This window comes from Crocuta crocuta, unplaced genomic scaffold (assembly GCF_008692635.1).
Source record: "Crocuta crocuta isolate KB4526 unplaced genomic scaffold, BGI_CrCroc_1.0 scaffold219, whole genome shotgun sequence".
NCBI lineage: Eukaryota > Metazoa > Chordata > Mammalia > Carnivora > Hyaenidae > Crocuta > Crocuta crocuta.
Genome location: NW_027551572.1, coordinates 6724741 through 6739351, shown reverse-complemented (window position 1 = coordinate 6739351; position 14611 = coordinate 6724741). Strand labels below are relative to the sequence as shown.

Genomic DNA, 14611 nt, shown 5'->3' with positions numbered 1-14611 from the left:
CTAACAAATAACATGACCTGAGCAGACAAGTAATAAGAGATTATAAACAACCACTATGGACTTGGCACCTTCCACGTTTCCTGGGCTCATCAACTGTGTTCAGAAAATGTTCCCTGATGACAGCAGTGTTCTCTGTCTGAAAATAATGGGGTGAAACAAGAGTAAATGAGAGACTCAAGCTAAGACAGAAAGACAGAGATAGAGCCATATGATGGAGAAACAAGTCTGTCCTTCAAATTTCATAAACGAAAATTCAACACTTAATAACAACTTTGACGTAGAGACAAAGAGAGGGCAAATAAAAGCACATTTTACTTTGGGGGAAGTACCAGCGAGAGATCGTTTTTCCAAAACTGGACTAAAAATTGCCAGAGAATGTCACAGAAACAGATGAGAAGGCAAGTGCCAACAGCAGCCAGGGTTCTCTGATCCCACAGAATGGCTGAATAACATCAAATGTTTTGTCATTCTAACACGGAGTACATTTCCTGCTTTCTCTATGCTAGCACTGCCCTCTTGTGATAATACAAAAGCATTGCAGGCATTCCAACTGGCTGCATGCCACCCTAGGGAACAAACCTTTCCTTCTGGAATTATTAAGGAAAAAGTACCAGAACCCCTGTTCTATGCCAAGCTTCGCACTAAGTGCTTTATATACATTGACTTGTTTAAGGTAGGAATTACTATCCCCAACTTATAGGTAATCTAATTGGCCTAAGGTCACACAACAGTGAAGTTAGCAGAGAAACGATTTCAAAAGAGGTCTGATTATAACCACTGTGTGTTGCATTAGGTAAAAATACTTTAAATAAGCATCTGTTACAAAGATGTAGAAGTTTTAATGAATTAATACAATATCTTATTCTCTATTTTGCAGGATGAACTTCTAGTCACTCAGCAGTCAGAAGAAACTCTTCTTTCATGTGACAGGAAAAATATACTTTTTTGGTGCAAAGGTTAACTTTTAAACCTTATATATTTCCAGGGTTTAAATATTTACCATGCCAAAAAGGCCTTTCACTTATGAAATCTGCAGAGAAAAATAGGACCTTGTCTCTGTCTCTATCGTTGTGTATGTCTCTCTCTCTCCCTCTCTCTCCGCCCCACCTCTGAAACACACATAAACACAGTTGAGTATGGCTGCCTATATATTGTTTTTACGTGTATTACTTACTATATATAATTTATTCCAATATCCACTTTTCACACTAAATCCATTCAAGCACAAATAAGGAAAGAATATACTCACAGCATTATTCATTCTAGTGGAAACATAAAATCTCTATCTTTCAGGACATGTAGTTAAACAGGCACTCAAGGCAGGCAAGTTCTTGAGCACAAGAGTTCAGCTGTGGATGTCTGAAGGGGTTTGTGTGCTGGTTAGGCTTAAGTAAGAGACCGAGGGTAGGGACAGGTATTAGTGGAAATGGAGAAGATTTATCCTTGATTGGATCTGTGCTCCCAAGCAGAAATCTATGTGAACATGTGAGCCACTTAGGACACTTCGGGTTGGTGGCGTGGTCTGTGGGCAGGTCCCCTTGCTGAGCACTGTGAGTTTCAAGGATTAACACAAAGAATGCTCAAGGCAGGAAAAGTGCCTCAAAAGCTGAGGGGTGTAACCCTGACAATTACATATGGACACGGGGTACAAGTGTCTTGGAAGTAAATTTTGTTCATGGAGTAGTAGAAGCAATATAATGTATAGGAAGGTATTTCTAAGGATAGCAGTCTCAACAAGTTCATCAAAAGAACAGAACAGAACAGTCTATGTATTTCTCAGAATTCTTAGAACAAACACAGTTTCAAGGCCATAGTAAAAGAAATGAAAGCAATGTAGCACCAGCTCTTCAGGGAAGATCTCTGAGAGCTAGGGCCTATCATCTCTCTCTTCATCCAGACACTTTTGTCTCTCCTCTCCAGTCCATGCTTAAGGCCTCAGACTGGGGGCACTCACCTGAAGGGAAAGTAGGGAAGCGGAACAGTGTTGGCTTGGGGTCTGCCCGGAAAGGCCTGTGTGAGAGGGAGAGAAGTTGGTTCCAACCAACACTCAGTAGCATTGTGCACCACTGTCTGATGTGCTCTGAGTTGGGAGCAGACCCTCAGGGCAAGACGGGGTCCGCCTACAAAGTCATGCCTCCCCAGCTGGCAGACTTGTGGTTTTGAAACTGAGCAGGTGGACCGACTCCAAGCAAAACTGGGAGGTAAGCCATCCTTGCTCCGCATAGTCCAATGGCTTTTTGTCTCTAGTCCCTCCTCCCAGTAAAGGGCCTGAAGTTTATATTACCACTGAGCAGAGTGTTTTTATTTTAATACTTTCCCCAAATGTGGACTCAACAGCTTTCTTTGTCAGAATCTTAGGCACCAGTGATCCAAGGGGGATCTATACACCACCACCACCCATGGACACTGGGAGGCACTTGGGAGCAAGTACCCTTTGAAGACCCCTTACAGACATCCACGCAAATGGCCACACATGCTAGCCAAAGGTAAGGATGACAAGAGCAGAACACTGGATTGGGTAAGGGAGTCACGGGGATTTCCAGCTTTAATGGGTCACCACTGTGTCATCTTGAACAGACCACTTATTCAGCTGGGACTTGAGTAAGTTACAACACAGTTGGGTCTGCCTGCTGTTGGGGCAGCTCAAACAAAACAATGTAAGTGAAACGCTTTCTAAATGATGAGAATTACTACTACTATGCTTGTAGGATACCCCTAATGGGAAATAAGGGTAACCCTCAACCTGGAGTCCAAAGAATTCAAGAACCTGCAAAACCAATCATTCAGAAGGCAAGACACTGTATTTTTTTTAACCCAGTGAGCAAAGAAAAAGTAGTATTATATTAAAATAGGCAGAAATATAAATTTATGAGCCAAATAAAATATTTATGCCACTTGTATTCTTCATATTTATGTATAGTTATCTCTTCCTATCACCATATAAAAGAAAAGGATGATTTTGTTCAGGAAAAAAATTCCATCAGATCAATAATGCCTAATAAATGTATGACATAAAAACACTATATCAGAATCTGTGAAGGGCTTTATTTCTTATGTGCCCTTCTTTCAATTACTGGCATCACCATCCACCTCTTCACCCAAGTCAGGATCCCCATTTTCTCTCAGCCCCCATAGATCCCATCAACCCAAACTCTAACCCTATCGCCTCCACCTTGTACATAGTACCTCGATCTCCCTCCCCTATCACCCATACTTATCTACTCCACCCTCTAGCTAGAAATCTTTTGAAGGGATGGACCATGCTCATTTAACTGATCTAAAATGTGGTGGAAGGAGGACCCCACACCCCAGGGGCAGCCCAGCAGAATGTGAGAAGTGGGCCTTCCCTGACATTATGTCTCAGGTGGAGCAAACACCTGCTAGGTGGGCTTGGAGACGAGAGGTATGGAGGTCTGAACTGGAATTAACAGGTGGTTGCCAGAGCTGCAGGGGAAAAGCTTCTTCCCACATTCATTATTAATTCTTTTGGCACCTATACAACCATAATGGTCAAGAACTTCAGCCTCAGAATCGCAAAGAACTGACTCTGCTACCTAATGAATGAGTGACTTTGGGAGTTATTCAGTGTCTATCTGTAAAGTGAACTAATAACAGCACTAAACAGGGGTGGGGAAGGGGGATGTAGCTTAGTTGCCAATGAAAAAATGCTTGAAAAGTACTTCTCACACAGCTACCTGTAGTGGGCGCTCCATTACCATGATCTATTCCTGCTCTTACCGCACCATTCAGGCTTAGCTAACACCCCACTGAGGGTATTAGAGGCTATGTCTGAAACTCAGAGATAAGTTTGGGAATTTATCATCACCATCTCTGATTTCTGACTCTGATGAGAAGAAAGGCCATGAAGAGACTTGATAAAAATGGAGTGTCAGGCTAGCAAGAAACTGCCCTACCTACTTATAAAGTTTTCACTCTTTGGTGCTATTTTCTTTTTCCTTCATTATCTTAGTCTCTTAACTTTTCTTCTTTTTCTTTTACTGCCAGGCTCACCGATTTTCCTGTGTGAGCAGCAGGAAGAACATGAAATTTGGAATATGTCAGACCTGAATTCAAATCTTCATTTGGCCACATACATTTGTATGATCCAGGGAAAGTTACACCTGATGTTGCTGAGTCTTGTTTTCAAGCCCAGTTGTAAAACAGGACATGAATGCCGAAAGGTGAAGTCAGTTAATGCACGCAGAATTCCTAGCAAGTATAACACAGTGAAGCACTTAGCAAAGTTGTTGTTGGTCTCAAGGGGCAGGAATTGTAGGTCTTTCCTTGCTTCACCTTCCACGGCCCATTACTCAACCCCATTTCACTCCCCATTGAAGTGGCTGATGGCTAATTTATGTGTTGACTTGACTATGGCAATCAGTTTGTTTAGTCAGACATTAGTCTATATTTTGCTGTGAAAATATCTTTTAGACATCTTTAACATTTAGGATCGGTAGACTTTAAATGAAGCAGATTATCCTCCATAATGCAGGTGGGTTTCCTCCAATCCGTTGAAGGACTTAAGAGCAAACATGTTTCTCTTGAGGTCTCTCAAAGAAGACAGAATTCTGCTTCCAGACTGCAACACAGGAAATCTGTCTGGGCTTCCAGCTTTCAGACTCAAGACTGCAGCATCAACTTTTGCCTGACCGCCAGCCTGCTGGCTTGCCATATGGATTTCAAACTTAACAGCCCCCGCAATCATATAAGCCAATTCCTTAAAATAAATTCCTATCTATCTGTCTGTTTTTTATTTGTCTAGTTCTCTGGATAACTTTGACTTATAGAGAGAACTACTCTGATTGGCTTACTAATCACCCTGATTTGGCCATATTACTACTGGGCAGAGACTCAGGGCCCATTACAAGGCCAACACATGTGGAAATTGCTTTTTTGTTTCTCCCTATCAAGCAACTTGAGGAGGTTCAGTCACCTTGCTCATTCTCTTTAGCTTCTTTCTCCCATGTGGCTGTAACCATGTCCTTTGGGTGACTGTCTGAGCTGGCTGGAAAACTGGGCCCTCTGTGCTTCTCAGACTCCTCTTTGGAGAGTTGGAGGATATAGAAGTCAATGAGCTTTCTCTTCTGTATATCTCAGTGATATAAATCAATCCAGAAAACCCTGGTTGGACAATGTGAGGTGACATACACAGGAGATAGTAAACCAGATCTGGTATAAAGCTAATAACTCCTAACAACTTAAAAGAAGACCAAGCCCAGCTTAGAAATTGGGTTTGAGATCAAAAGCACAGCTAAAGTTAAAAGTTTATTAAGATTTTTAAAACCCCACAGCTAGTAACGAAGTGCTACTCATCTGTTCTTGCTAGGACCCCATGATGAGAGAATTGGTCCAGGGCAATATTCCAGGAGCGTCTGGCCAAATACTATTTTAATACCATCAAAATCTCATGCCAGCTTTGAACATTTGATGTGTCAGCACATTCATTCTGATGTTATTTATCATCCCTTAGGTACATCTGCTCTGCCCTTTTCCTTCTTCTCTTTCCTCTCTGTTTTCCTTTCCTTCTCACCTTTCTCCCCCTTAATTCTGATCTTCCTCCCCTTTCTTCTCTTTCCTCACCATCTCTTTTCAGTTCTTCCCCTCTCTTCATCATCACTCATTCACAGCCACATGGAGCCAAATGGTGTCCCCTCCACACCTCCATACAAGTGAGACCTGGCTAAGGTGAATATCAGGAACAGCCCTGGGCGAGGAGCCCAGGACAGGAATGATACCCACCAGGACAGGAGTTTGCAGGTGGAAGGTGTGCAGAGATAAGAGACATGGGGAAATCTGAAAAGACGACAAATAGCAGAGAGGGAACTTGCATGAGTCATCCCATTTTTTTTTTAAGTAGGCTTCACGTCTAGTGCAGATCCCAACGTGGCTCTTGAACTCATAACCATGAAATCAAGATCCAAGCTGAGATCAAGAGTCAGACACTTAACTGACTCAGCCACCCAGGCACCCCTCATTACATTTCTTTTGAGTCAAAAGCACAGAAGTGTGTCTAAGAGCCTATGTTTAGGTGCTGACTTCTTGGGTTTGAATTTTGGTTCCCCTAATTTCTACATATATTACTTTGGGCAAGTTATTTAACCAGTCAGGGCCTCGACTGTCTCATCTGTAAAAGAAGAACAGCAATATGACCTACCCCATAGGGTTGCAGTGAGGAGTAAATAAATTAAAGGAGTAAATAAATACCTATCAGGTGCTTAGAACACTGCCCTGCACATGGCAAATATTCAAGAAATGCTAGTTGTTCTCAGTTCATTGAGAAACTGAGGCAGCTTACAGTAATAAAAAAACTCACCTCTCACCTTGGCCTCTGAACTCTAGGAGATAACTGGCTTTGTGAGAGAGGGGAAGAGGGACAGTATCTACAAGGTTGAAAGGCATAGGTCCCAGGCAGTTTTTTAATGGAAAGTTCTATGTAATGATGCACAGAAAAAGTATCTATGGGTTAAGCAGGACTTGGACCCTGGCCTGAGACTCTGCCCATCCACAACAGTGGGAATAACAATGGCAGCTATGTTCCAAACTCAAATGCCCACCTTACCAACCATCTTTAGGATACTTTTCCATTTTTAGACGATTGGCTGCCCACAACTCCAATATGTACACATGTGCCGGAATATTTTTAATCTGAGATTTAGTGCATCATAAATGTTTCTCACATTTGGAGTATGTTACATATAAAGAAGGTTTAGAGGGGCGCCTGGGTGGCTCAGTCAGTTAAGCGTCCGGCTTTGGCTCAGGTCATGATCTTGCGGTTTGTGGGTTTGAGCCCCACGTCTGGCTCTGTGCAGATAGCTAGCTCAGAGCTTGGAGCCTGCCTTCGGATTCTGTGTCTCCCTCTCTCTCTGACCCTATCCTGCTCACGCTGTGCCTGTCTCTTTCAAAAATAAATAAAACATTAAAAAGCTTTTTTAAAAAAAGAAAAAGGCTTAGAGACACTGTCTTCTATATGGCACTTGGCTATAGGCTATTTGCCCCTTTAGCTGATTCATAAATTTTTCTTGATAATTCTTTCTGATTTTACAATTAGCCAATTGCCTCCCTGCAGTTTTTATATGAATCCTGAACATGCAGATAGAAACCCTGGACCATTTTCATAATGAGGCTTGAAGGTGGCCTTTAAGTGCTATCTTTTTGAGATTCAAAGTTCCTGACTCCAAACAGGAAAGTTCTGTACATTTGGGTCTCACAGATAAGGATGAGCAAGGGTCACTGCCGATGTGAAAGAAGAGTCTGGGTCTAATTTTAAATATTCACAAATATTGTTGGGGGAAAGGTGAGAAAATGAGTTTTATCTCTGGGATGCTAGGCTCCTCAGAGGTCACTAATGAAGATCAAGTAAGCAAGTAGCACACTTTAGGGAAAAAATATATATTATTAGCCCTTCCACATTTGAGAAGATGAGGCAGAGAAAGTGAGAAATTTTTAGGGAGACTGCATCAGGCGCATTTCCCAACTCCCTGCAGTGCCTACGAGGCTATGAGGGATCACGTCTGGAACAAAGACAAGTCAGGGTACCAGAAGGAGGAAGGATCTGAGGAGACACCCAGGAAGACTTGGTTCTCTGTCTCCTTCGCTTGCATTTTACGCAACAGCAATTTATCACTGCACAATTGACTTGTTTACATTTCCCAACAGATAGCAAGCTCCTGGAAGGCAGGCAAAGTGTTCTTGTGCTTCGTGTTCCAACACCTGTCACCATATCAAACCATGGAAAACATACAATATATGTGCTTCTTGAGTAACTTAATAAAAGAATTCAACAAACACTTGTTGAACTCCTTCCTATGGGAAAGAGGCAATTTTGAAAGTTTGAAAATGAAATTTTGATGGCATAAGATATAGACCTAATGTGTCTTTAAGAATAATAGACCTAATGTGTCTTTAAAAAGAATACTAATAAATCCTACTTCAAAAAAAAAAAAAAAAGAAGAAGGTATCCTACCTGGTGACTGCTGGTCTCAGATACTTTAACATCCAAAGACCCTGCCAGTACAGCATACCAGTTTGTTCCAATATCACCCTGGCGAAATACTGAAAAAGAAACAGTAAGGTTAATGCACCAAGGGATAAGTTAGTTTTACCAGATGACCATTGGTCATTTTTAGGCATGACTTGGATCTAGCAAAGATTACCACCCGTCCTCTATCTGTTCTCATAAAAGCATGACACAATTCTCTTTTCCTCATCTATTAACAAAGCTACATCCTATTTATTCTATGAGGTGGAACTCTATTAAAAGGAACTCTTTTATATTTACAGAGTAATAATAAGGAATGATAACCCTAAATGCTAGAAGATCCTTTGAATTTAAGAAGCATTCACTGATGTCCTATGTAATTTATCTTAAATACATTTCATTGTATTGCAATTCTTAGAAAATTATTACTTTAGATGGGGTATGTATTAACAAGGTTATTTGATTCAATAAAATACTATCCTATCACCCCCAATTTCCTAAATCTATTTACATTAAAAGCAATTTTTAATAGAATGTCTCCTTTTAGGCTAACCAATTAATGAGTAAGAAAAATAAAATCTGCTTTAAAAATTTTTAACTAGTGTCATCACTGTCCATTTTCTTATTTGTTATATAAATTCATTGTTTTTAGATGTTAGGAGTTAACTAATCCTTGAAAGTAACTGTCATCAGAAATTTCTGAATCTGATTTTGTTTTATTTTTGTAATCTTAGAGAGAAAACACTTAGATGTTTAGATAGAACTTTAGTTCACATATCATGTTAAGACCAGTACTTTGGAAAATCATTCTGAAATACAAGTTCAAAAAACCTCATACAAATCCAACTATCCATTTAAATAGCCTGGCTAAATAACTAGATTGAATGATTTGATATTTTAAAATTCTTTTCACAATTAGAGTCAGAAGTCAAGTGACTAAATAAATCACGTGACAACTCAGTGGGACAGTTGAGTTCTGGCAAGGCTAGTGCTCCCTGTGTAAGAGCAAGCTTCTAGAAGCCATTATGATACTGATGACAAGCTGCTCGAAACTCACTTGCCGACATCCTGCAGAAAAACAAGAACAACAATGACACCCTACACAAGTGCAATAATAAGCTTAAGAGGAGAGATTAAGGGGTTTATAGGTGGCCTCTCCAGTAACTCTGCTATTCCCAGTCCTTGTCAGTGACTTCATTAAGAGTTAGGGTTTTGCCTTTCATGAACTTTTTGACCCCTAAAGACATTCTCACTTGCCAATCAATTTTACATTACAAAATGAATTATGGAGGGTTCATTTTGAAAATGTCCCTAAGAAATAGAAAATGGAGTCTCATCCTTAAAAGAATGAAGTTTCTGATATCAATAAGAAAAAGATATACTGGCTTGAAAACAACATGTATAGATGACTTTTTAAATAGAAGTATGACTATGTTTGCGTGTATACACGTGAGAAGACATCTTGAAGGATACACATACAGTGTTAATAGAAATATCTGAGTATGGGGATTGTACATGATTTTTATTTAGCTTGTCTTCCAAATTTTCTACAATAATGTTTGACAGACCCTGTTGGTCTCCCACTAAGAATCATACCCTCCCCTCCTCTTATCTAAGTTAACACAGAGTTTATACAAGTTTCCACCCTCCTCCACAGGACTATGAGCTCTGAGCATAGGGTTCCTTCCCTAGCTTCAATGGAGTAATCATGATTGGTCCAAACCAATCACAGTGATCCCATTATCTTTGAGGGGGATCAGTTTAGATGTGGGCATGTGATACAATTCTGGCCAGCAAAACAGGAAGTCTACTGTGGGACTTCTGAAAATGGACACAAGAAGAAAATAGACACAACAGGATATCTCTGTATTGGCATGTGATGGGGCTCAGCACTGCCTACCCCAAAATACACCAAAGTAGCATGTTGATTATTTTGAATTAAAGCTACTTGAAAAACAGCCAGTACAAGGGCATTCTGACCCTCTTCTCTGTCCCCCAGAAAGCAGAAAATAAGTCTCCTAGGTGAAAGGTATACTTCCTGCACCAGGAGACAGACATCCTTATCACCAGAGATAGAGAATTCAGGGCTGAGAAGGCTTTGTAAACAAACCGTGCTTAGTTTCTTCACTAATTAGCACCCAAGTCTAAGTTTCTTTGTCGTTGGTTTTCTACAAACAGTGCTTCTATCTAAACAGTATATAAACAGACTGCTTTGGTCACTTCTTAGGTCCCATATCTATGAGAATATTGCATGTACGAAATTAATTTTTTTTCTCCTGTTAATCTATCATGTCAATTTATTAGACCAGGAAAAAGAATCATTAAGGGTAGAGAGGAATTTCCCCTCACAACACATGTAATGCCCCTAATTGCTATAGCCGTCAATCATTTGGGTCAAGTCTGAAAACAAAAGGCAACACCTGAGGATGCATAGCAAAACTTATACAAAAACAAAAACAAAATGGGAGAGCCATGTGACCTTAGTAATGTCTTTGAGTCACTTAATTAACTAACTCTGAAGCCATCCTATCTCAAGACTTCCTGAATATGAGTAATTAATTTTTCCCTCCTTGAATTTTCTCTCTTGAATAACTGATATTCAAGCCAGTTAGATGGAGGTTTTCTGTTGCTGCAGCATTAAGTGTCCCAACAGATGAAAAAGCATTCTTTTTTAATGATAAAACTTTTTTGTTTACTTAAAAAAAATTTTTTTTATGTTTATTTTTGAGAGAGAGAGTGCACAAGCTGGGAGGGGCAGAAAGAGAGAGGGAGACACAGAATCTGAGGCAGGCTCCAGGCTTTGAGCTGTCAGCACTGAGCCTGACACAGGGCTTGAACCCACAAATCGTGAGATCATGACCTGAGCTGAAGTCAGAGACCCAACCGGCTGAGCCACCCAGGTGTCCTGAAAATATTTTTTTAAAAGCAGCTGTCACCAGATCATTTACTTTCCCTGCCCCTTATCCAATACCCTGAAATAGATGATTTCACTCAGACTGACTCAAAACATTACTATTAACATGAGTTAAGGGTCCTTTTATCTTTATGTAATATCCTACTGTCTCACATATTTTGGGGGATAAAGAAAATAAATATTTGAGTTTCTAAGGATTTAGCTGAATATATGAATCAGTATATCCTTCCACCTCTATCTTCCAAGCTACCCTGGAAGATCCATTTATGTGCTGTGAACAAAGTTAAGGAAATGCCTACAGGGATCTGAATAAACAAAGTAAAGGGAAATGTCAACCTAATACCTCTGGTTGAAGCTCAAATATTTGGCACATAAATACTCCATGTACCATCTAGCCCCATAGGATAACTGTAGATGAGCACAAACCATACACGGAAAAACTCCACTGAAGTTGCATTTCTTACATGTTATTCCTTTTTCCAGATTCTCATAGTAACCACATAAACAAATCTGATGAAGGAGATTTGGGTGAAATTTCTCAAAAGCTTTAACTTCTTTCAGCCTTGTAAAGATTATATCCACATCCTCACTGGATCGTTCCAACGGTCTACAAAGGGGAGAAAAGGCACAAAAAGCTGCATCAATAAGGATTTACTTCAGTCAATATGCATTATGTTAATTATATTCAAATTTATGCAACTATCCTAATTACAAGTATTTCACTGCAAACATTTATACACTTATCCCCATCACAGGTATTTCTAGGCTTTTGTTAACTATTCACCTTCAATCACAACTATTACAGATGGTATAATACTCTGATTTATAGTAGGGAATATAGTGGTCTCCATCCACTATTCCTTATATATAGCTCCTAAAACTCGTGATTTTCTACATAAGAGCCATAGGGGCATCTTTTGTTATGGTAGTTGGTCTTTTGTCCTTTGTTCCTGAGATATTTCAGAGGCATAAAGGTAAAATGGATGTCTTGCTATTTATAACAAGACCCTCTCTTTACAACTGCATTTATGTTACTAAGGTAACTTTTGGAAAATCCCTAGGTAACCTAAGGATGAAGGCTGGTTGCTAAGGGAACCAACCATGTGATTAGAGAGTTGAAACTTTCAGCCCCACCTCCTAACATCTGGGGAGGAGTCTGAGATTGAGTTTAATCACCAAAGGCCAATGATTTAATCAACCATACCTACATAATGAAGCCTCCATAAAAATCCCTGAATTATGGGGCTCAGAGAACTTCCATGTTGGTGAACATGTGAAGATTTGAGGAAAATGATATGCTGGGAAAGATTATGGAAGCTCCATGCTCCTTCCCACACCTTGCCTTATGCATCTCTTCCAAACTGGCTGTTCCTAAATTATATCCTTTTATTTAAAACAGACAAACAAAACAGCAATCTAGTAAGTAAACTTTTTCCTGAGTTTTGTAAGCCACTGTAGCACATTAATCAAACCTGAGGTGGAAGTATAGGAACCACTCTGATTTATAGCCCACTGGTCAGCACAGGTGACAGACTTGTAATTCGCATCTGAAGTGTGTCTGATGGGGCAGTCTGGTGGGCTGAGCCCGTAACCTGGAGGATCTGATGTTATCTCCAGGTACATAATGTCACAATTGAATTGAACGGAGTTGAACTTTAGGAGACCCAGCCAGTGTCTCTGGATTGCTTGCTGTGGAAAACCCACACATCTGTGTCAGAAGTGTTGGGTTACCGTAGTAGTGGAGAGAGTGAAGAACACAGGAGGAGTTTTTCCTTTACAGATGGCAAAGCAGGAATCAGCCTCCGAGTCATGAGTTCAAGCACAGTTCAAGCTTTTGGGTACTGCTTAATCCTTTAGAAGCACCAGGATGTGATAAGACACATGAAAACTCAGGTTTTATATAAAATTGAAGTCACAAAAACAAACGTCTGCAGGGGCCAATCAGATAAATCAAGTAGGTAAAAAGAGCCATATATAAGGGGGGAAATCTCTACTATATGAAAACAATAATGAAAGCACAAAGATAAATAAGCGCTGCTACTAAGCCTCAGTGTTGGCAATACTAGAGGGAAAGGTGGGGATCGGAGTGAACTGCAGAGATGGAACTGCTAAAAGGAGCAGGTCTTATTTGACTGTTTTCCTTATTACTGGTTTTCTGTGGAAACATGGTCCCAGATACTGTCATATCTTCCAATTGTTCAAAGAAAGATATCTAGATCTTTGTTTACATTTCTTAAACATTGTGTAGACCACACACACACACACACACACACACACACACAAAACATCTATGAACTAGATCCAACTTGTTGACCACCATCTTGTATTCTCTGGATTAAGGAGCCAAAAAAACACAAACAACAATAGGATAGTTTTACAGATTATATAAACTGTTTTCTTTCTTTCCTTTAAGCAGTTTTCAAAGTCTATTCCTTCAGTATGCTTTGCAAGACTATATGATGTTCCTTGACAGATAGTTCACATTACACAGAAACTATCCAGCCTCATGTGTGCTCTGGAGACATCTGGGATCAGAAGAAATGAGCTGATCAAGGATGTGACTGAGACCAGTAATTCTCACTGAATACCCATCTGCTTCCCTGAATTACCTTCCTTTGCAGTTACGCTGGAGCCATGTTGCAGCTAGTGGACTGTGAACAAACTAGCATGTATCACTTCTGAGAGGAGACTGTACTAGAGATGAGACTGTTAAGAGCCACAGATGTCTTCCATCTCTCTTTTCCTCAGCCACAACTCTGCAGTGTTATGGGTTGAATTGTGTCCCTCCCATAAAATATGTTGAAGTCCTGACATCTAATGTCTGTGAGTGTGGCTATTTTTGGAAATAAGGCCTTTGCAGATGTAATCAACTTAATATGAAGTCATACTGATTAGGGTGGGCCATAATCCAAGGACTGGTGTTCTTATAAAAAGAAGGAAATTGAGGGGCGCCTGGGTGGCTTAGTTGGTTAAGCGTCCGACTTTCGCTCAGGTCATGATCTCGCGGTTCGTGGGTTCGAGCCCCGCGTCGGGCTCTGTGCTGACTGCCAGCTCGGAGCCTGGAGCCTGTTTCAGTCTGTGACTCCCTCTCTCTCTGACCCTCCCCTGCTCACGCTGTCTCTCTCTCTCTCTCCTAGAAATAAATAAAAATATTTAAAAAAAAAAAAGAAAGAAATTGAGAAACACAGGGAAGATAGCCATGTGAAGGTAGAGGCAGAGATTGAAGTGATGCATCTACAAGCCAAGGAACCCCGAAAATTGCTGGCAACCACCAGAAGCTAGGAAGAAGCAAGGAAGGGTTCTCCTATTGAGCCATCAGGAGAATATGGCCCTGCCCTGTTAACAACTTGATTTTGGACTTCCAGTCACCAAAACTGTGAGAGGATACATTTCTGTGTTTTAAATCCACCTAGCTTGTGGTATTTTGTTTGAGAGTCCCAGGAAACTAATACAGAGGCATATGTTTCAAATGTTATAGCCACAAGATGGAGACTTTGTCCAAGTGAGAAATAAACCTCCATTGGGTGAAGCTACTGAGATTTGGGGTGTGTGTGTGTGTGTGTGTGTGTGTGTCTGTGTGTCTGTGTGTCTGTGTGTAGGGTTGGGGGATTGTTATGACAGCATCACTTATCAGCACCTAGACCAACACAGAAGTCAGGATTGGATGCACCAGAGTTCCAGAACCTTGGGACAGGGGAAGACAGATCCCACCATGACAG

General features: G+C 40.5%; 1 protein-coding gene across 4 annotated transcripts in view; it reads right to left on the bottom strand.

The window, feature by feature from the left end:
• Positions 1–14611, bottom strand: part of RAPGEF4 (Rap guanine nucleotide exchange factor 4) — a 288709-nt gene that overhangs the window by 229947 nt on the left and 44151 nt on the right. For 3 of the 4 annotated variants that reach the window (XM_077751097.1, XM_077751098.1, XM_077751106.1), the window contains exons 2-3: positions 11357–11499; positions 7964–8052 (exon numbers count right to left, since the gene is read on the bottom strand). In XM_077751097.1, the coding sequence (XP_077607223.1) occupies positions 7964–8052; positions 11357–11499 (232 nt within the window). Of the gene's footprint in view, positions 1–7963; positions 8053–11356; positions 11500–14611 lie in introns of those variants that run through there. The other variant, XM_077751099.1, reaches the window with a different exon arrangement.